The sequence below is a fragment of the Labeo rohita genome, chromosome 7 (assembly GCF_022985175.1).
Source record: "Labeo rohita strain BAU-BD-2019 chromosome 7, IGBB_LRoh.1.0, whole genome shotgun sequence".
Lineage (NCBI taxonomy): Eukaryota > Metazoa > Chordata > Actinopteri > Cypriniformes > Cyprinidae > Labeo > Labeo rohita.
Genome location: NC_066875.1, coordinates 25,146,458 through 25,169,260, shown reverse-complemented (window position 1 = coordinate 25,169,260; position 22,803 = coordinate 25,146,458). Strand labels below are relative to the sequence as shown.

Sequence of the window (22,803 nt, the reverse complement as noted above, 5' to 3'; positions counted from 1 at the left end):
CTGAGGGGACCGGAGAGAGAAGAGAGCACTAAAGCGCATCCCTCCACCCCATTCTACCCCGAGATACGTTGCCTAGGTTACACCTCCAGCTGCCACCTGAAGCGAAGCATCGCACCATCCGCCTCGCGAAAGACAATACCTCACACGTCAACACCTATTGAAAACCACACAAAAGGGATCTCACGAAACAAAAATATACTCGGAAAAGAGAGACAGAGTATATTAAGACATACGCGCGCTCACGCAAGCACTCAGACCCTCCTCATTGTGACTGTCAGTCCAGAGAGGCGGGCTCATATGGAGGGCCGCCGTTCGGCTCTGCAGCGACTGCAGCGTCTCCCGCTGCCTGCTCTTCCTCCGCGCGCGTCTCCGCGAGCGCTGTGATGTGAATATTAATGATGCTGCGCGAATCTCCGCGCTCATTTCCACCGCTTTCAGCCATCTGAGAGGTAAGAGCGCAACCGTGTTTTGTCGTGTGCGGTGCGGTTTGCATTATTATTCCCTGTCCATTTCATGCCGGGGAAGCGCGCGTCGTGTTTTTTGAGGATGCTGAGACACTCGGTCGACGCAGTGTTGTTCTCAATGAAGAGGCGAAGCGAGTCAATGAGCGAGGTCTTTCAGTATGGTGCCTGTACGCATATTTATCCTGGCTGTTTGGTTCTTAAAAAACTACCTCACCTTTGGGATGTGTCATTCAAGCTATCATAAGTCAACATTTGCTGGGTTTTGGCTGGTGAACACAGTGGCTGACGGTAAATTGAAGAAAATGGTCTCTGTGTTTACGCTGATGAAAAACAGATGCACTTTATCAGTATGTTTATAGTTAAAGGGGATACTTTTACAAAACCCACTGGAGATAGCAGGGATGCATTTGTGATCCTAAAATGGCATTCAACAAGTGTAGACTCATTCTCAGATCTCATTCTGCTTTTCTGCCTGTTATTCTTCAGAAATGGTTTCCATCCTGCGTGTGTGTGTGTGTGTTTGTGTAACTGATTGCTTGCCTATGTGTGTGGGGGCTCTATGCAGCCAGACTGTTATAATTTCAGCTTTTTATTGAGCTTTTGTTTGAATAATTCAGACTTTGGGTCAGTGTAATGACTATTAGCGCAGGAATTGTTTTTAAAAAGGGATGTTTGCTTTTAGTCAATGTATTAAGCCAGGGAGACTTGCATTGCACTGGTCCAAATAATCCTCTGCCCATGATTTCAGTCTCTCTCACTCCCTCTCTCCCATCTGTGGCCCTGTCTTTGTCGTTTCTTTCTCTGAAATGTGTACAACCAGTTAATCACATCAGCTATGCGTTTCAGAGGTGGAGAAGGAGACGGAGAGGTGGGTTCTTTGGAAACCATGACAGCTCTCATTCATGGAAATCCAAAGGTGCAGCGCAATATTGGGCCCAGAACAAAAACACACTGATTTAACTCATCCAGCATAAAGCGTAATCCTCTCATACGAGCAAGCACAATGAAACACCGGCCCAATAGTGTAGGGCTGCTATTAAGCAGGTAATCTCTCTCTCCGTTGCACTCTCTTTCATCAAAAACTATTACCATAGAAAAATCAGTATTTCCATTAGCTAGGAATCCATTAGGATCCAGACTTCTAATGTGTTCAAAATAAAAATAAATAAGGCCATATTGAAGTGCCGACAGTTATTGCCGTCCATTATTGTTGTTAAAAGCATTGCTGACATATTAACTTTGTTTTAATCTCAGACTATAGTTTGTCATTAGTGTGTGGGACGTAGACTCAGCCTTAGTTTACAATGCAGATGCTGTTAATGTGTGTTTGTATGTACAGTTTTGCCATGGCTAGCTATACATTATGGCTTTAAAGAGCTCAATACAATGAATTTGCATGTGTGTGTGAAAAAGAAATGGATTTCATATTCAAACACAAAAGGCAGGAAATGCCTATAAATGTTGCAGGAGCCAGATGGGAACTGTGTTTCTCCTTTTTATTCCACTATGGATTGTGTCTGCTGCATGATCCCTTTGCGTGTCTGTGTGTGTGGGTGTTAGAGTGTGTATATCTGTGTGTGTGTGTGTGGAGGGGGGTGTTGATTGTGGTTCTATATAAACCGTTTGCTGCTGAGTGTATTTGTTTCCATGGTTACCCCCATGCCAATGTAGATCACGTCATCACCAGACCAGACCTCTGCAGCTATTGTTTACTGATCGTAGAGGAGAAAGACTGAATGTGTGTTCGGGTTTTAGATACGTTCCCCGCAGACCTTAAGTTCTTCATTGTTTTTCAGTCCTTTTGTCTAGCCTGTTGCTTATACTGTGTTTAATTCCTGGACGTCTTGCTTGGATTCATCATGTCTCCTGCTATATTTTGACCACCTGTCATTTTTCTGTGATAGACACACATGGAGGGCTATTTATTCGATACCGCTCAGTGACTCCTGTTGGTTGACTTGGCACGCAGTGTCCTCTGCTTGTATCGCCATCTGTAGCGCTCCGTACAGAGCTGCATGAGTAAGAATGATCATCTACTGCTATATATATTGACATTCTAATGCATTGGAAATAATTTCTATTTTCCTAATTTTTCTTCTCACTACTCCCAGTTTGTTTTAGGTCCTGAGAGAGGCGTTTGTCACTGTCATGTGAGCCTAACTTTCTTTTTAATACAGTAAGTCATATATTGTTTCTTTATGAAGTATGTCCGCTCTTTATTTCTCACAAAGAAAATACTTCGGGTTGTGGCGTGGTTTATGAAATCAATGAATTTGTGACACAATAGTGATACAAGTGTTTTTAGTTTAAGCTGTAATAATTAAGATAAGCTTATAAATATATTTGAATATAAATAATATAAATATGATATATTAGTTTTAATAATAAGTTCATTGTTGTATATGTGCAATGTAGTTCAGTAAGAAAGGAGTTGAAATTGTCATTTTAAAATGTGATGTTTTACATTTGTGAAAATGAAAAGACAAGCACATATTTTTTAGTTACTAGTCTTAAGATAAATTAAGCTGAGTTGAGTTCAGTTAATTGAATATTAAATTCAAGCAATTTAGCATATTAGTATGATTTCTGAAGGAACGTGTGATATTGAAGATTAGATTATGTCCAGATAGAAAACAGGTATTTTAAATTGTAACAATATTTCACAATATTAGTATTTTACTGTTTTTTTTTTATCAAATAAAAGCAGGCTGATAATTGTCTTCTTTCAAAAACATTAAAACATTTTACTGACCCCAAACTTTGAACGGTAGTGCTGTGTAGTTATCATTGATAAAAGAATACAGGTTGTAATTTTAAATTCTGATGTTTTACAGTCTGTGTATCATCCGATCATTCAATTATTTCCTTTAAACTGGTAAACAAAAAAATTGTAAAAAAAGTGTCAGTATTTAGCTTTTCCGTTTTTGTGTATGAACCAAAAATTGAAAGTTGATGTTCTGTGGAGGAATACAGGAATAAGAGATGTCGAGGCAAAATCTTGAGTGCATTCTAAAAACTAAATATTGACCATTCACCATTACATGTGACCCTGGACCACAAAACCAGTCATAAGGGTAAAATTTTAAGACAATTTTTGGCTGAGATACAACTATTTGAAAATCTGGAATCGGAGGGTGCAAAAATATCAAAATATTGAGAAAATCGCCTTTAAAGCTGTCCAAATGAAGTTCTTAGCAAGGCATATAACTAATCAAAAACTTAGTTTTGATATATTTATGGTAGGAAATGTACAAAATATCTTCATGGAGCATATTACTGATCAAAAACTTATCTTCATGAAACATGATGTTTACTTAATGTCCTAATGACTTTTGGCATAAAAGAAAAATCGATAATTTTGACCCATGCGATGTATTGTTGGCTATTGCAACAAATATACCCGTGCTACTTGCGTCACAAATGTGAACTGGCCTAAATATCTAAATCTATCTAAAAATCTTATCATTGTGATTAAAACACTTTTACTTTATTTATTCACATTATTTTTTGTAGAGATTAGAGGACACAGATGTTGTAAAATTATTTAAGAACAAAAAAAAACATATAGTTTCCCTTAATAAATATTTTGTTTATGGTCCATTTCATCCTCGGTTCCATTCAGATACCTGCCTGCAACGGCTGTTCTTTCTTTATGTCTTCCTGTTATACAGTTTATGGTTAGGATTTGAATGCTGATTGAGCAAGTGGCATGAGATGATTATGCTTAGGTTTGATGAAAGACAATCTGTGAAGGGTGTGTACTTGTATATATGTGTGTGCGTGTGTGTGTATCTGTGTGTATCCTTCAACACAACGATCTCTCCTCTTTATAGCTCATTCTGATAATTCAAGAGCATCCAGCTGCAGCATGAATAGAGTACAGGAATAAATAAATTAATAATATTCATCAGTGAAGAGAGGTAAAAGAAGGGGGAGGTAAAGATGGATAAAGGTCAAATGGATTGAAGAAGACCATTCGCAGATAAGGGTCAGAGGTATGAAGGGAGAGGGGTAAACACTAAAGAAAGATGAAAGCAGAAAGAAATAGGGAAAAGAAGGGAGAAATGCAGAGGGAAGTGATGAGATGAGGATCAGAGAGAGATAAAGGAGTTAAAGAAAGGGGGATGGGTGTGTTTGTTGCTGAAGTGACTGTTTTTCTTGCAAATGCAGCCTCAGTAGTTGTGTGTGTGTGTGTGTGGAGCTGGAGTATTGATCAGAGTGATCCACTCCAGCACTGAATGTTGACTCTGCACTAAAGGTGACACACAGCCTTCTCTGTCCGACTTTTTGCTTGTTTATATATCACTACAATCTTAAAAGTAAAGGTGCTTCACAATGCCGTAGAAGAACCTTTTTTGTCTAAATGGTTCCCTAAAGAACCTTTAACATCTAAAGAACCTTTCTGTTTCACAAAACCTGTCTGTTCTATGTGGCACAATAAAGTTCTTCAGATTATAAAAAGGTAAGAAAGAGATGGTTCTTTAAAGAACCTTTGAATGAATGGTTCTTCTATGGCATCGGTATAAACCTTTATTTTTAAGAGTGTACTTAGCACAAACATTTATGTACATCAAAATCAGCACATGGCTATTCTCTTGAATATAACAAAACTGAAAATGTGATCACAAATATCTTTTTTTCTAATTTAACTAGTTTTTTTCTTTCTTTTTTTTTACATATTATTAAAGTAAAAAGTTGTATGTATTTTTCAAAATTAAAGTAGTATCTATACAATATTCCAGCAAAGCAGTTGACTACTGGAATGAGTTGATTACTAGGTTCCATTTTCATTATTGCACGGATTTATGAATCATGCATTTAACAAAATTATATTAGCTGGTTTGTTCATGGTTGAATCTCAGTTGAAATTCTGTTGAATCTCTGCTTTATTTTTGACAAAGCAGTGATATTGTACACCTTTAATTTTTGAAAAGTGATAGTCACTATCAGTGCACAGTGAAGTGTTTAAATATTAAACACATTGTGTCATAAGCATTTCTGCTGTGAAAAAAAGAAAGAAAGCGAATGTGATCAGCAGTAACTCTCAAATGATGTGGGAGTATTTCGGTTTAAATGAGCTGACTTCAGACCATGCTTTGAAACCTGATAAAAGAATGTGATTCCATATGGTCAACAGTTAGTGAACAAAAAATAAAGCAGCAGACTAACAGTAATCATGCAAAATTAGACAGTGAATGTAATGCAATTAGAATAACGCTACTCACTGCTGCTCAAACCTCAAATGTTTTTCTTAATGCTAATCATTATGGATCTTGTGATAAGACTGCTACCGTGCTGTTCACACTGTATATGGCATAACACCCCATGTTAGCGTTATGTCCGCAGCACTGTCTCATTTGCATAGTCCACCTCTAAATGTGTCATTCCTCCCACAGCAATGCCATGAATTATGAGACTGTACTGCAGAAGGTGTAGTGTACTACTCTGTGATTAGATTCAGCTGCATTGCTGACATTGCTGCTCGCTTGCACTAAATTAGCTGTTTATTTTATTTTTTTGCTGTACATTTTACACACATTTTATCATTTTCGGCCTCTGTGTCTATTTCAGCTGTTTAAAGACAGGACGTTTCAAGAGAAGCATGGCAGAAGCCCCTGTTGGAGAGGATGCACCCAAAGAGCAGGAGAGTGCCACCCCACTTACTCACGATCCCCTGCCAGGGGTTGGGCTTGCTCTGTGGGAGAGAGTATTGAAAGCAAGTGTTACAGCTGGCGCTTTCCTCCTGCTGTACACACTGTCTCAACTCACAGTGAGTTTATGCACATTTCTCAGATAATTAACAAATGACTCCTTAACACATGCATATCACACTTTATGCAGATGTGCACACCATTAACTGTTTGTTGATTTTTATTGCTGTATGTGTGGAGTGTTTCATTTATGCCAATGTTCTGATTTTGACTAAAAGTGGCTTTTAGCTGAAATTATGCAGTTGATAATTTTGTTGTTTTTATCAAAATTCGGCTTTTTGAAACCAGGAATATTTTACATTCATAATTAAAGGTTTTTGTCATGTAAATGGACAATTACACAGTTGTTATGGTGTGTTTGAAAATCTGTGTGCTTGTGTGTATTTGTGTTTGAATGTGTTTGTGCATATAAGCATAGAAAAACAGGCTGTTCCAGGGTCTGCTGTGATCGACCCTACAGTCAATAACTGCGCCGCATGCCTTCCTGTCTGACAAACCAGCAAACAGCTGTGCAAGACTTATATATACACACAAACTACCATTCAAAAGTTTGGGGTCAGTACTTTTTAATTTTTGAAAGAACTTAATGCTTGTATTCAGCAAGGATGCATACACTTGATCAAGTGACAATATAGTAATTTTATTGTTACAAAATGCTTCTATTTCAAATAAATACTGCTCTTTGGAACTTGCTATTCATCAAAGATTCCTGGAAAAAATGTATCATGGCTTCCACAAAATTTTGCATACTGGAATGATTTCTGATCATGTGATACTGAAGACTGTAGAATATGGAAGCCCGTTTCCGCCACTGAATAATAAAAAAAAAACATAATTGCAACTTTTTATCTTACAATTCTGACTTTTTTCTCACAATTACAAGTTTACACCTCGCAATTATGACTTTTTTCTCAAAATTGTGTGATATAAACTCGCAGTTACAAGTTATAAAGTCAGATTTACGGATTTACGAGTTTATATCTCACAATTCTGACTTAATAACTTACAGTTGCATGTTATAAAGATAAAATATTTCACAAATCTGACTTTATATCACACAATTCTGAGAAAAAAAGTCAGAATTGCAAAATAAATAGTCACAATTACTTTTTTTTTTTAATTCAATTTGCAGAAATGGGCTTCCATAGGAGTAAGGGCTGCTGAAAATTTAGCTTCACCATCATTTAAAATATATGGAAATAGAAAACAGTGATTTTAAATAGTAATAATATTTCACAATATTTACTGCATTTTTTAGTTCACTTCCAGAACAAAAATTTACAGATAATGTACTCACCCCCTTTTCATCCAAGATACTTATGTCTTTCTTTCTTCAGTCATAAAGAAATTATGTTTTTTGAGGAAAACATTTCAGGATTTTTCTCCATATAGTGGACTTCTGTGGTACTCTGTATTTTTCTTTATGATAGTAAGGGTATGTCGAAAAACTCACATCTCATTTTCTCCTCCAACTTCAAAATTGTGCTACGTTACTGTTTTACCTTTTGTAAAGGGCGTTTGATCTTCTTTGCGTATTCACTTTGTGAACTCTGGGTCGGACCTTCTGCAGTGACGTAGGACAATTTTGAAGTTGAAGGAGAAAATGAGACGGGAGTTTTTCGACATACCCAAACTGTCATAAACAGAAATACACACAGTTCACGCAGAGCTAGACCAAGACAAGTGTTTGCTGTTAAAAAGTATATAAATTGTACGTTTTTTTTAGAAAATAACCGATCGTTTTGCTAGATAAGACACTTCTTCCTCGGCTGGGATCATTTAGAGCCCTTTGAAGTTGCATTTAAACTGTATTTTGCAAGTTCAAACTTGGGGGCACCATAGAAGTCCACTATATGGAGAGAAATCCTAAAATATTTTCCTCAAAAAACATAATTTCTTCATGACTGGAGAAAGAAAGACATGAACATCTTGAATGACAAGGGTGTGAGTACATTACCTGTAAATTTTCATTCTGAAAGTGAACTCAGATAAATGCAGCCTTGGTGAGCATAAGACACTTGTTTCAAAAACAATTTAAAAAAAAATCTTGCTCATCCCAAACTTTTGAACGGTAGTGAATTTGCAAAACAATAATCATTTATTACTTCAAAATGAAATTTTTGGCAAAATTCCTTTAGTGATTCATATTCAACGTCTCGGTTTTTTTCATTGCCATCCCTAGTTGTTGATATGGAAGTCACTGTTGTCTTCTGAAGAGTTTGTGTGTGAAAATAAGTGTGTTTTTTGTTGATGTGTTCAGGGTTTGTGGGTCCTTTACATGCTGAATGGATACAGGGCTTTTCCAGCAGCACATAAAGTTTTGGATCTCCTTCAGTACCTTCTCTCCACCAGTGATGCCTATGATCAACAGGTGATGGAGCTAGAACTGAAATGTGACCCTGGCTGTGAAAACCCACCTAAAGTCATTTTTTTTTATTTACTGTTTTCTACATAAAATCATCCTTCATAAGGTAAAGAACATTCTGTAAAAATGTAACCTTGTTTTCTTTAATACTAACTGAGTAAGGCCATGTCACACATTGAAATCATAGTAAAATTGATGGTTGAACTCAAACTTTGTTGCTTGTTATCTCATAATAAGTTTTTGAGACTTTAGCCTGGATTTCACAGACAGGGTCCCAAATATCTTCTCTGTCAAAACAATGAAAAACACTGATGTGAAAGAGAATTTTAAAGGGATTCACTATCATATGTCGTTCATTATCTGCAGATGGAGATATGGAGGGTGGAAAGCTTGTTGCCCCTTATAGCTACACTCTTCTTAGGTGTAGTCATCCTTGGTACTGGAGTAAGTATGTTTTTTATGTTTTTGCCTCAATCAGAGCTTTAGTTTAGCCTGTTTATACAATAACTTGATTTCCATCAAACTGCACTACAGCATGTGCTCAGTACAAAGTGTCGCCGCAGCTGATTTGAAACGAGCGTGCGCTTTGTGTAAAGCTTGAACTTTCCTTTTCCCCTTTCTTGCTGTCACAACAGACGCTGTTCTGCATTAAAACCCTGGTGCCTGGCAACCCATCTTGCTTCCCTGACGACCGTCGTCAGTCCATGAGCAGGCAGCCCTCCTTTACATATTCAGAATGGACAGATGCTAAACAAGAGGATTTCTACGAGCTGGATGCTGTTCCGGAGACGCCTGTTTTTGACTGCTTTATGGACATGAAGACTGAAGCTGACCCTACCACTCTCACTGTCAAACCTGTGGGCTTGCAGGAAAGGTAAGAAATACATCTGGATGCTTTACATTTGATGTATATTACATCCTATAAATAATTAGTTGTTGTTTGCTTTTAGAATATTCTATTATGGCCTTGACAGTTCATTTCAGTATTTAATGTGATCGTGCTAAATATATTAATGAGGAAAGAATCATAAATACAGAAGTAGTTATGATGGAAAGGCTAACCACTTGTGTCGTAATTAAACATTCAAAAGCAGTTGTTTAATATTTAAAGGCAACTTTGAATAAATATTTCAACAACAGATGAATTTCATATCTTGAAGTGGATAAAACAGAAGCTACTATAAAAAAAGAAAAGTAGTCAAAGTAGTTGTGACCTGTTTGTGCTCATTTTACAAGTTTTAATAAAGAAGGCTTTAGCCCTTCAGTGCATCTAAAATACATTGGGGACATCACACAAACTCTGTTGTGATTTCCAGGAGAGGATCTAATGTGTCGCTGACGTTGGACATGTGCACCCCTGGTACTACAGAGCCCTATGGAGCGCTGCTGTCCCCTAGAGAGCAGAGCACACAGGAATACCTGCAGAACGCATCCAACCTGCTCACCCCCGAGGAGCTGCACAAGCGCGCACTGGACGACGCTGTACTACAAGCTGAGTTTTATGTGAGTATAGCTCATAGTAACATCAATGTACGCTATAAAACAGTTATCCTGACACCACTTCTCATCTTGTGATTCTGATGGAAACAGGAAACACCCATGAACTTCGTGGACCCAAAAGAATATAATTTTCCTGGCGTGGTGAGGAAGAATCGCTACAAAACCATACTACCAAGTGTGTATAATACTCTGTATGCAGTAAAATGTGGAAATGGCTAATGAGGTTTGTTATTGATGATGTTGGCATGTCTTTGTATTTGTATCTTACCTCTAAATTGCAGACACACATAGCAGAGTTTGCTTAAAAGCAAAAGAGGAAGGTGATTTTCTCAGCACCTATATCAACGCTAATTATTTGAAGGTGAGTGTCCGTTAGCATCAAATGAAAATCTTATTTTGCTTGTTGATATATATATTTTTAAGTTGTTTTGTGATATGTTCATTTTTATTAAACTGAACAAATTAGTTTGTGATGAAACAACCAAATCTTTAGATTTGCTCAAGGGATAGTTCACCTAAAAATGAAAATTTTGTCATTAATTACTGAGCCTCATGTCGTTTCAAACACGTAAGAACTTTGTTCATCTTCGGAATTTTCATTTTTGGATGAACTATCCCTTTAATCGTTTAGCTTTGTCTAAATATATATATATATATATATATATATATAAATATAAATAAAAAATAAAATAATAATTTTTTATTATATTTTTTTATTTATATTTGCAGTATTTCTGTAACATTGTCATTTGTCCTTTAAATCAATGTAACAAATAATAAATATGAGCCCTAACTTTTTTTTTTTTTTTTCAAATTTTTAGCTGATTAAAGCTTTTTTATGTCACAGCTTTTATGATTTATTCTGAGATCACAAACTGTTAGTTTTAGGAAATCGTATGATGTTTGAAAAATAACCGTTTTGTGTGATTATGCTTTATTTCTGATCACATAGAAATGCTATAGGCTGAAAAGTTAAGGCTCTATAATCAGCCATATAAGGTTTTTCAAATTTGCTTCTTTCTTTACTAGTAAAAAAGTAGTAGATTTAAAATGCATATATTTTCAGTATATTTCAGGTCTATTAACATATTTACTGACATATCGCTTGAGACTTATTGATATAAAAATTGTAATTAAACTTTATTTGGAGTACTTCAATATGGAGTAAGCCTGAAATATGTTTTAATGTCACTATTGATGAGGATTGTATGACCTTTAAATAATATCAGTCTTTAAATGCAAAATATCTAAAGTGTACCTAATGTATACTTGCAATAGTTCCACTTTAGCACAGTCAAAATATAATTAAGTATATCTTTAGTTGGACTTCAGCGCTACTTCCGCACAATTAAAATGCATTAAGTACAAAATTAGTTGTTCTGATTTAGCAGACTTTAAATATGCCAGTGTAGTATACTAAAAGTACAATTGCGAGTGTTTTTATTAAGTGCATAGTATGTAAATATATTTGTAGTATACGTAGTAAGGCAAATTTTAGTATATTTATTTTTCACTAGCGTTTTAATTTTGCTTTTTCCCTGTAGGGCTACGGAGGGAAAGAAAAGGCGTACATCGCTACACAGGGTCCGACTGTAAACACAGTGGGGGATTTCTGGAGGATGGTTTGGCAAGAGCGCTGCCCCATTATTGTCATGATCACCAACATTGAAGAAAAAAATGAGGTCTGTATATAGCCACGCATATCACATGACTTTGATGTATTAGTCTTTCAATTAAACATCTTTGAGATCACTAAATAGTTCTTCTTGTCCAGTCCCCCACTGCTGTTACTATTTGATACTGAGCTCAGACTGAACATCAAACGACTTATTATATTCACAAATATTTTTTGTAACTTTAGGTATTTTGCAGAATAAAATACCTGAAGTCAAAAAGTAAATAAAGACACGTAGTTGAGGTGATTTTGACTCTTGACGTGCCTTGCAGTATTTAGGTGAATTCTAGTGAGTTACCTGGAATTAATGAGTGGAATTTGTCTAAAATGATTTAAAATGGACTGTGTTGAACTGAATAAAACATACGTAATACATGAATCGAATAAAATATATTTGTGTGTGTCCCACAGAAATGCACAGAATACTGGCCAGAGGACAGTGTCATCTGTGAAGGTATCGAGATCACTGTCAAACAGGTCATCCAGGCAGATGACTACAGTCTAAGGATTTTCACTGTGAAGGTTTGTTTTGTGTTTGATTGTGTGTGCTCACACAGAGAGAAGAGCCGCTTTACTGTGAGGAACAGCTTTAAGATGCATTGTGTGATTATGTCTAGGATGTTTATGTTGAATAGTTTTAAGGAAAATAACTGATTTGCATTTGTACTGTTTTATATGCAAACTAATAACTAAAGGAATCTCAATTTTAATTTTAACAGTGACATTTTTACCAAAAAGTTGAGAACATTTTATGATTTTATTGGTTGCAAGCACCATGGCATGTATTGTATTTATTATTTTTATTATTAGTATTAAAATTTGGCAAAATGATACCAACTTAAATAATAGAATTTAGACACATTTAAAAGTTCCAACGAAACAGAGGCTGTGTCTTGGTAATGTTTTGGTCTATTGAAAGAAAATGTGGCATATGTCATCTTGACCATGCCCTGAGTGTACACGAGCAGTTTGATGTCAGCGCCACCTACTGGTCAATATTGCATTACAACATTGCAACAACACTGAATTTGTTTATAGCCCATGAAAGACAAGACAACTGACTGTATCATATTTTGCATCCTCTTTTAAAGTAAAATTCAGAGACCAGAGATTAAGTACTGTTTTAAAAACCATCACTTCTTTAAAAATCATTTCTACTTGTAATATAATTTTTTTATTCAGTTTCTTTCATGTAAAGATTACAATACAGTATAACCAATAAAGAAGAGAGTAATATTTATAGAGGAGTCTAACCTTCTAAAAGTTTGTGTGAAAGAGAAGAAAGATGAGTCCAGCTTGAGCAAAATCTCTCTTTTTTTGCTTCTAAGTATGTTTTCTACTGTTTCCTCTGGAGGCATGGCTGTCATGGCAACAAATATTCTTAGCAATGCAGTGTTTCACATAATTGAAGGAAATGTAGTTAATCACAAAATCTGTGTAAGATATCTCAAGGAGATATATCAAAGAATGTGTAGATGTTTTAGTATGGGCATCATTTGGTATATTTAGCTAGACCCTTTTTACTAGAGCATGAGCCCCAGTAAAACACTGATGGTGGAGATTACCTTATACCAACCTGATAATCATTTTCATTGATAAAATTGTTCACGACTGAGTTTAATTCATTCGGACAGCACCTCATTACTAATTGAAGGCTAGAAATGTTGCTGTGTGTATATGTGTGTTAAGCAGGGTACAAACTATATGATTTATGAGTCCTTTACAATTGTTGCTTGTCAGACTGTATGTTACAGTGGGATCTCAACTGACCCTTCGCAAAAACCTGTCCTCCTTAGTTACTGTTGCTATGCCCAACAAACAGTTCCACTCTCACACTATGCATCATGTTCTCACGCAGTAAAAAATACATTGTGGAGCAAAGAGAAAACTGACAACACGCTGACAGACAAGAGAGAGCAGTTTACTTTTGGTATGAAACAAGGTCTCAGTGAAATTCAAACAATAAATACAGTTTTGTGGCTCTTTAAAGGAGAAGTCCACTTTTTTAAAACTAAGATTTACAGATAATGTACTCACCTCCTTGTCATCCAAGATGTTCATGTCTTTCTTTCTTCAGTCGTTAAGAAATGACTAAGGAAAACATTTCATATAATGGACTGATATGGTGCCCTGATTTTGAACTTCCAAAATGTTCGCTAGATAAGACCCTTCTTCCTCGGCTGGGATTGTTTACAGCCGCATTTAAACTACATTTTGGAAGTTGGCACCATATCAGTCCATTATATGGAGAAAAATGCTGAATTTCTTTACGACTGAAGAAAGAAAGACATGAACATCTTGGATGACAAGGGGGTGAGTACATTATATGTGAATCTTTGTTTTGGAAGTGGACTTCTCTTTTAATGTGTTGTGATAGATCACTGTATTGCCTTATTAGATCAATGACATGTGAACCGATCATCTTTTCTTTTTACTTAAAGCATGAAAAAAACATGAATGGACATTAGAATGAACCGCAGAAAGACATCAATACACACAATTTTTTTAAGTTTAAGTCCACTTGAGTTAATCTACTCTCCTGACTGATTTGTTTGTTGGACACAATGGCGGATTTGGTGTTATGATTGGTCAGATCACCTGTCAATCAAGCTGTTTGCGAAGGGTCAGTTGTCAGACTGTATCATTAAAAATGGGCATAGGCATAGGTTTTACCTCATTAATCTGTGACATGTTTGGTGACGAACATAGTCATAGGCAAATAGTGCTTTTTTCTGTGCTCCTGATGGTTCTTGATTTTACGTCCATCGTAGGAGAAACCACACAGAAGTACCGTGCTGCAAAACTTCTGACACTGGCAGAATTTCATCAGAAGACAAGGGTCATTAATCAGCTTTCAGCAAACATGTTGAAGAGATAGTTCACCCAAAAAATGAAAGTTCTGTCATGAATTATTCACTTTCTGCTTACTGGCTCTGTATAGACAGCAACACGACATGTTCAAGGCCCAGAAAGGTAGTAAGGACATTGATAAAATAATCCATGTGACATCAGTTTTTCAACTGTAATGTTATGAAGCTATGAGAAAATGTTTTATGTGCAAAGAAAACAAAAATAATTACTTAAAAAATTATTTTCTTCTGTGTCAGTCTCCACCACCATTCACAACAGTACCACAAACATTTCAGTTGTGTTGCTGTCTATGCAGGGCCAGAAAGCTCTCGGATTTCATCAAAAATATTTTAATTTGTGTTCCAAAGATGAGCAAATGTCTTACAGGTTTGGAACGACATGAGGGCGAGTAATTAATGACAGAATTTTCATTTTTGGGTGAACTAGCTATTTAAACTAGTGATCAAAGGGTGTAGATTTTGACCTAGAATAAGAGGAATCCTGTAGGATATGCAAATTTGTCTCAGACGACCAAATCGTGGTCAAATTTGTAGAGTGCACAGCTTTAATGAACTGCGAATGTGCATTAACATGCTTTTGTGAATGTTTTTGTGTGTAGAGTGAGGGTGAGGAGCGCACTCTCAAACAGTACTGGTACACTTCATGGCCAGATCAGAAAACTCCAGACAAGGCCCCGCCTCTTTTGGAGTTGGTTAGGGAAGTGGAAGAAGCAAGGAAACAGGCTCCACCCAGCAGTGGCCCTGTCATTGTCCACTGCAGGTAACACACTTCTCAAAAAGTTGTTAAAGTGACATAGTGAAAAGCTAACGCTCATATATTTAAACACCATTTTCTCTACTCATAGTGCAGGGATTGGACGCACTGGCTGTTTCATTGCTACCTCCATCTTGTGCCAGCAGCTAAGCAACGAAGGGGTCGTTGACATCCTGAAGACCACTAGCCAGCTACGCTTGGACAGGTAAAACGTACATACAGTACATTCTTTTAAACAAAAGTGTCAGTTTGAGTACTGAGGCAGCAGCAGAATCAGAATAAATGTTAGCTGTTTGGCCTCAGTGGTATCCGGGCCAACCTGAAGTCATAGAGAAAAATCCTTGCATGACCTGTTGGTGTTACATTAGGCTATTGTTAAAGGAGAAGTTCACTTTCAGAACAAACATTTACAGATAGTTTACTCACCCCCTTGTCATCCAAGATGTTCATGTCTTTCTTTCTTCAGTCGGAAAGAAATTATGGTTTTTGAGGAAAACATTTTAGGATTTCTCTCCATATAGTGGACTTATATGGTACCTATGAGTTTGAACATCCAAAATGCAGTTTAAATGCAACTTCAAAGTGCTCTAAACGATCCCAGCCGAGGAAGAAAGGTCTTATCTAGCGAAACGATCTGTTATTTTCTAAAAAAAATTATATTTTATATACTTTTTGACCTCAAATGCTCGTCTTGTCTAGCTCTGCGTGAACTGTGTGTTTTCCTGTTTATGACAGTTAGGGTATGTCGAAAAACTCCTATCTCATTTTCTCCTCCAACTTCAAAATCATCCTACATCGCTGCAGAAGTACGGACCCAGTGTTTACAAAGTGAACGCACAGAGGATCAGAAGACCAAACGTGCTTTATAAAAAAAATTAAAACAGCAATTTAGGACGATTTTGAAGTTGGAGGAGAAAATTTTTTGACCTGGAGTTTTTTGACCTACCCTAACTGTCTTGTTAGACAAGAGTGCACACAGAGCACACAGAGCTTAGACAAGACGAGCATTTGAGGTTAAAAAGTATATAAATTGTAATTTTTTTTAGGAAATATCCGATCGTTTTGCTAGATAAGACCCTTCTTCCTCAGCTGGGATCGTTTAGAGCCCTTCTAAGCTGCATTTAAACAGCATTTTTGAAGTTTAATCTCACGGGCACCAGTGTTGGAGAAAGTTACTTTTAAAAGTAATGCATTACAATATTGAGTTACTCCCTAAAAAAGTAACTAATTACGTTACTTAGTTACTTTTTATGGAAAGTAATGTGTTACTTTACTTTTGCGTTACTTTTTAAATCTGGGCAGGGCTTGCTTGTTTGTTTTTAATATAAAAAGTTCTATTTTTGGCATATGTAAAAGCCTTTTCACACCAAAAGCCTCAGGCTTTGAGAAAAGTAAATTCATGTCTGTACAGTAGACCACAGAAGAAAAAAATGTCAACTCTTCAGCAATAAAAAAACGGAAAACAAATGTTAGATTATCTTGAGTAATTTTTACTTATTAGTATGGTTGAATTGGATCATCGAAGGTCGGCAGCTAAGACATCGGTTAATAAAACGGGATTAAATGCATAAAGGATATTTGTGTTATTTAACATATTTTGAATATATTCTGAGTTGAATTTCACAGTTTTTATTCATTTTGAGGAATACTGATAAGTAAATGGCGTTACTTATTTGAAAAAAGTAACTCAGATATTTTCTTGTCAATTAAAAAGTAATGCGTTACTTTACTAGTTACTTGGAAAAAGTAATGATATTACGTAACTTGCGTTACTTGTAATGCGTTACCCCCAACACTGGCGGGCACTATAGAAGTCCACTATATGGAGAGAAATCCTGAAATGTTTTCCTCAAAAAAAAATTATTTACAACTGAAGAAAGAAAGACATGAACATCTCAGATGACAAGGGGGTGAGTACATTATCTGTAAATTTTTGTTCTGGAAGTGAACTTCTCCTCTAAGTGCTAAGCTGGACTGCTAGATGCTATTAAGTATATTAACAGTATGTTGTTGTTGTTGTGCTTTTAGAGGCGGCATGATCCAGACAGCGGAGCAGTATCAGTTTGTTCATCATGTACTCAGCCTGTATGAAAGACAGCTTCGGAAGACCTCAGAAGAGTAAAGCCTCCATGAGCGCACAACCTTCAAACCACTCCTCACAGAGCAGTTGACCTTCATCCGAACACATGGGGCAGGGACTGACCCTCAGTACCTCAAGTCTCATGTCTTCAAACAGTTTTAGGTTGAATGTCGTTTTAGGAGCTGACCCAATATTAGATTTTAGCTAAGTCCAATCTTCAGTACCTAAATCCCACACCAATCAGTTATTAAATATACTTTGTCTTTATTCTTTACCATAACAGTAACACAAGCGGTCAGTTATATCATACACAAGTACAGCCCACATAATAACACTCACCAGTGCTCAAACATGACATTGTTTGTATGCGTATGCAGTGGAATGAACACAATAACAAGCAGACATCAAGGCCTCCATTTATGATGTAAATTCAACATTAGGTTTAGGGACCTCTTCAATTTCTGAGCCTACAAATACAGCAATTTTCCTTTTACTGCTAAGACATTTTTACAGGATTTCTAACTCAGTGTTGAGATTTGTTGTAAAGTGTGCGTGTACATTTCTGGGTCTCGCGTGTTGAAAGATCAACCTCTTGGCAATCTGAACCGTCAGTACGTGTGTATGTGTGTTTGTGTGCATGTGTGTGTCTGTCGCAGAAACAGAAGGAGAGAGAGAAGTAATGTTTACTACGTGTTCGATGATTATCAGACTTTAACTCCGGATGTGTGGTCGGTCTCCAGAAGAGGTTAGCCTACCACATTTAATACAAAATGGCCTTAATATGTGTCTTTCTGTTCGTACTGGGGTCTGTATGGTTGTGTGTAAATGTTGTCGGGCAGAGCGAAAGGCGTTGTGGTGTTACAGCCTGTCGTCGTCTCATTCGGTAAGACTGAGAGAGGGACAGAGACTGATCTAAGTACAGAATGATGTACATTTTCCCTCAGCATACCTTTGCCTTCGGTTTGCGTGTTGTCGGACGCTACGTGGTGTGAAACAGTTTAGTTGGACTCTAAAAAGCATTGATGCTGCACCTCAAGGTTTTATGTATCAAAATGCCGAAACACTGTATCCGACTAATGTTAAATTTGTAAATCACAGCTTGTATGAATAGCAGAAATCATGACAATGGGACATATATAGTTGTGATGTTTTTTGCTCATTTCTGTTTATTTGATGAGCTTGTTTTACTCTGGTTACATTTAACATTGTTTATATGTGGGTCTGCGTATCTGATTAGTTACGACGTATAATCAGTATTTGCCCGAGTTGGCAGCTCGTACAGCTTTGCTGAGACTTGCAGTTTGCATGAGCAAGTACATTTTGAACTTCTTTTTAATTATGAGCAAGGAAATGTTTCAATTACAAGCAGACATCTGTGTGTGATTATGCGCAAACGCTTCTGATACAGCAGAGTGTCTGCTGTTGGAATAAGCATCTTCGGTCGACGGTCTCATGTGATCCAGCTGGAAGTACCGATGCAAGTTCTCCTCTGATTTTCTTTAGACAGTACTGCTACCACCCTAATTGTCTCCAGTTGTTCTCGAGCTAGTCATGTGTCCTCAAAATGATGTTTTCCTTCCAGGCAGCTCTGAGCTGAAATTAGGAAGTTTACAGAAGCTTGAAAACACCTCCTTGTTACACAAGAGATTGTACTATTTTTTTTTCTAAGTGTTGTTAGTTCAAGGCCTCATGATAGTTTGCCAGAAATGAGAATGACTTTCATTCACATGCTTTAATCGCTGCTGTTATAGTCTTTTTATTATTGCAGAACTGCTTTCGTGTTTTAGTTGGTACTAAGTGAATTTATTATTTGTTTTTAATGAAATGACATATTAGTCCTATTTATTGAAAGAGTTTTGTCTGTTTTTGTGCTGTTATTACACTGCCAAAGACTGTAGTGACTGGTCCATACCGCAAAACCTGAACAATCCTAATTCTATATTTACAAACTTTGAAAACTGACTTTTTGACACCAACATGTGGACTTGTACATGTATGAAACCAGCATTTATATATTTTTAAAGTGAAAAATCTGAATTCCCACTGTAAAACCTGTTCTCTCACTTACTCAACCTTTCTTTGAACAGTTTGTTAACTTTTGTTGCGTGTTTTTGTGCCATTTTTTGCGTCATTTTCACTGGCAATGAATCTTCATAATTTGAAAATAATTACAGTAAATTGGAAGTACTTTATGATTTGCAACAAGATCTAGATTTAGTTTTATAGTTTTATTTATTTATTTTTAAATTATACAGTATACACACTAACGTTCATAAGTTTGGGGTTGGTACGATTTTTTTGTTTTTTAAAGAAGTAAGTCTCTTATGTTCACTGAGGCTGCATTTATATGATTAAAAATACAGTAAAATGGAAAATGTAATTTATTCCTGTGATGGAAAAGCTGAATTTTCAGCAGCCATTACTCCAGTCTTCAGTGTCACATGATCCTTCAGAAATCACTGATATGCTGATTTGGTGCTAAAGTAACATTACTTATTAAAACCATTGTGCTACTAGATATTTTTGTGAGATATTTTTCAGGAATCCTTAATGAATAGAAAGAATATAACATTTATTTGAAACAGAAACCTGTTGTAACACTGTGAAAGTCTTTACTGTCACTTTTGATCAATTTAATGCATCCTTGCTAAAGAAAAGTGTTTAACAAATCTTACTAACCCCAAACTTTTAAATGGTAATGTAATTTATCCATCTCTATCAATTTGTGAAACTAGTTTTTCTGTTTATCTGCGCTCTTAGCATACACTCTTAAAAATAAAGGTTCTTTGTTGGCATCAAAGGTTGTGTGAAGAGCCTTGAACATCCATGGAACCTTTCAAATGCATTAAAGGTTCTTTATAGTCGAAAAAGGTTCTTTAGATTTTTAAACTGTTCTTTAAAATGGTTCTTTTAGGAACTGTTCACTGAAAGGTTCTTTGGGGAACCAAAATGGTTCTTCTATGGCATCACTAGAAGAACACCCTTTTGGAACCTGTGTAGAAGAACCATTTTTGGTTCCACAAAGAACCGTTCAGTCAAAGGTTCTAACCATCTCTTTCTTACCTTTTTATAATCTGAAGAACCTTCTTTCGCCACAAAGAACCTTTTGTGAAACAGGTCTTTCAGATGTTAAAGGTTCTTTATGGAACCATTTAGACAAAAAAGGTTCTTCTATGGCATCGCGAAGCACCTTTATTTTTACAGAGGGCACATTTCTTGTCCCTTAACATGAAATTGATGCAAAACTGATCTTGTGAGGTACACGTGAGTGAGAAAACAGGTTTTTATCCACAATGATCAATTTACTTCTTTAGAGGAATGTAAATACAAGCTCTATTTACAGCATTTATGTCAGTTATCACAGAAAATATTTCAGACTTCTCACTGTGTTTTTCTTTTAAAAAACACAAAAGTCATAGTTTTGACAGAATCGCTTACTGACAATCTTTCAGTGACTGGAATAGCCTGTAAAAGCATTCACGCATTACATGTAAGCATGGAGCAACTCTCATCCGTAATGCATAACCAGAAGCTCATCTACCTGGAAAAGTATTTTCTGAGGTAATCACTATAATGGCACAAATGCTGTGGACAGCGCCTAAGTGTATTCAAACCGGAACATTCCTTGGAGGAATCATTTTTGAAATGTTGAACCAAATCTCTGTGTGTCTGTTACATGCTGTTTGCCGCCCTGATGGTTTTCCATTTTCAACAATGTCATCAAAATTGTCATTTTCAGGACTGTATGTTTTAGGTCACTGAATTTATCCACCGTGAGGAAATATTATTCTGAGTAACTGACAGGCTGTTAGTAGCCTTAATCACATAAATGAATCCTGATTTCATTGGGTTGATTTTGTTTGATGCACCAAATGCGATCAGGGTCAAATGAAATGATTTCATGTTAGAATCAATGTTACAGTTCATAGACTGAGAGAAGGGCCAATATAGCAGTTTAGAGAAGTCATACCCCTCCCCCAGCTCACTACCCACTCACTCTCAGTCGGACCCCACTTCCTACAGAACACTCCATCTGTCGGGCCCGTCTGTGTTGCCAGAGAAGAGTAACAGACACACAGGCACCAGCAAACAAGTATATCATTATATCATACACACAAATTCGATCCTGGGCCAAACTAGCTTGGATTACATCCACGTAACAGTGATTTTAATATATTTAAAAGAGAGTGTGCTGTTGTATGTTTAAATGGATATTAATTTAATCATCATGAACGACTCACTACCAGCATAGTATGTCTTTATGCACTACTGTACAAAGCTAAAACAAGCACAAAGATGAAATACTGATTTTATGAATGTGAATGCAGAGGCTTGTGCCTCGGCTGTCTTAATTGCTCATATATTTCAATGCCACCTGAGTATTTGAGTATTTTGCTTCTTCATTTCACTAAAAAATATTTTGAAGATTTTTGTTTTTAAGAAACCATGTGTTGATCAGTGTTTTAATATTTTCTGCTTATTTATTGTCCTGTGGTTTTGGTTGAAAAGTTTGGCACCGGCCCCTCGATCTCAAAAAAGAAGAAATGTTTTGGTTTCCTTTTAATCCTGTTCTATAGTGAAGTAGATGTGGTTTGAAAATTCAATTTGCCTCATTGCTTTCGTATTGTTCCTCTGCTGTTGAATCCAAATAGAATGTAACATGACTAAGTTTACAATATCATGGCTTGTATTATTGGTATAAGCTTTAATTTTTAAATAAAAATACCTTTCTGTTAATCAGGACTATGGGCTGATTGGACTTTGATTGACATGGAGACAAAGTGCCATCTCTTAAAGGGATAGTTCACCCCAAAATGAAAATTCTGTCATTAATTACTCACCCTCATGTCGTTCCAAACCCGTAAAAACGCTGTTCATCTTCGAAACACAAATTAAGGTACTTTTGATGAAATTTGAGAGCTTTCTGACCCTGCATATAGACAACAATGCAACTACCACGTGCAAAGCCCAGAAAAATAGTCCATGTGACAACGGTAGGTCAATCGTAATTTTATTCAACAATTTCTTCTCTTCCATGTCAGTCTCCACAGCGTTCAGTAGAGTACCATGACACATGCGTATGGTGCTGCTGACGCAGGAGCCAATGTCATAGTACTTGAGTTGAATCATATTTCATTCATAGACATTAGGTTATAAATAAAAGCAAATCTGCAAAATCACAGCACATCAGTTTAATCACAATTCTAAGCCTTCTTATACTGGTGAACATCTTTTAGTTACCAAAGTAGTTATGTAGTGCTCTAAGTGAATGAGAGCAATGTTGAGGAGAGCAAACAGTGTCTCTGCCTAAAATAAAATCATAATCTTTGTGAATGTGAGAGGGAAATACAGTACTGTGCAAAAGTCTTAGGCCACTAGTATTT

At 36.4% G+C, this 22,803-nt stretch overlaps 1 protein-coding gene across 5 annotated transcripts; it reads left to right on the top strand.

Annotated features, from left to right (window-relative positions):
- On the top strand, positions 1 to 22,156 carry ptpn5 (protein tyrosine phosphatase non-receptor type 5). 5 transcript variants are annotated; one of them, XM_051115302.1, is made up of 15 exons: positions 2 to 449; positions 2,369 to 2,483; positions 2,576 to 2,640; positions 6,036 to 6,234; positions 8,436 to 8,546; positions 8,907 to 8,984; positions 9,176 to 9,414; positions 9,857 to 10,043; positions 10,131 to 10,215; positions 10,322 to 10,401; positions 11,585 to 11,722; positions 12,127 to 12,237; positions 15,185 to 15,345; positions 15,431 to 15,544; positions 17,368 to 22,156. In XM_051115302.1, the coding sequence occupies exons 4-15, from the start codon at positions 6,067 to 6,069 to the stop codon at positions 17,459 to 17,461; spliced, it is 1,566 nt and encodes a 521-aa protein (XP_050971259.1). In that variant the 5' UTR covers positions 2 to 449; positions 2,369 to 2,483; positions 2,576 to 2,640; positions 6,036 to 6,066; the 3' UTR covers positions 17,462 to 22,156. The 5 variants fall into 5 exon arrangements, with proteins under 5 accessions (XP_050971262.1, XP_050971259.1, XP_050971261.1 ...); XM_051115304.1 differs by lacking the exon at positions 2 to 449 and having other exon boundaries at positions 1,942 to 2,483; XM_051115305.1 differs by lacking the exons at positions 2,369 to 2,483; positions 2,576 to 2,640 and having other exon boundaries at positions 1 to 449.
- Positions 22,157 to 22,803: the final 647 nt, after the last annotated feature.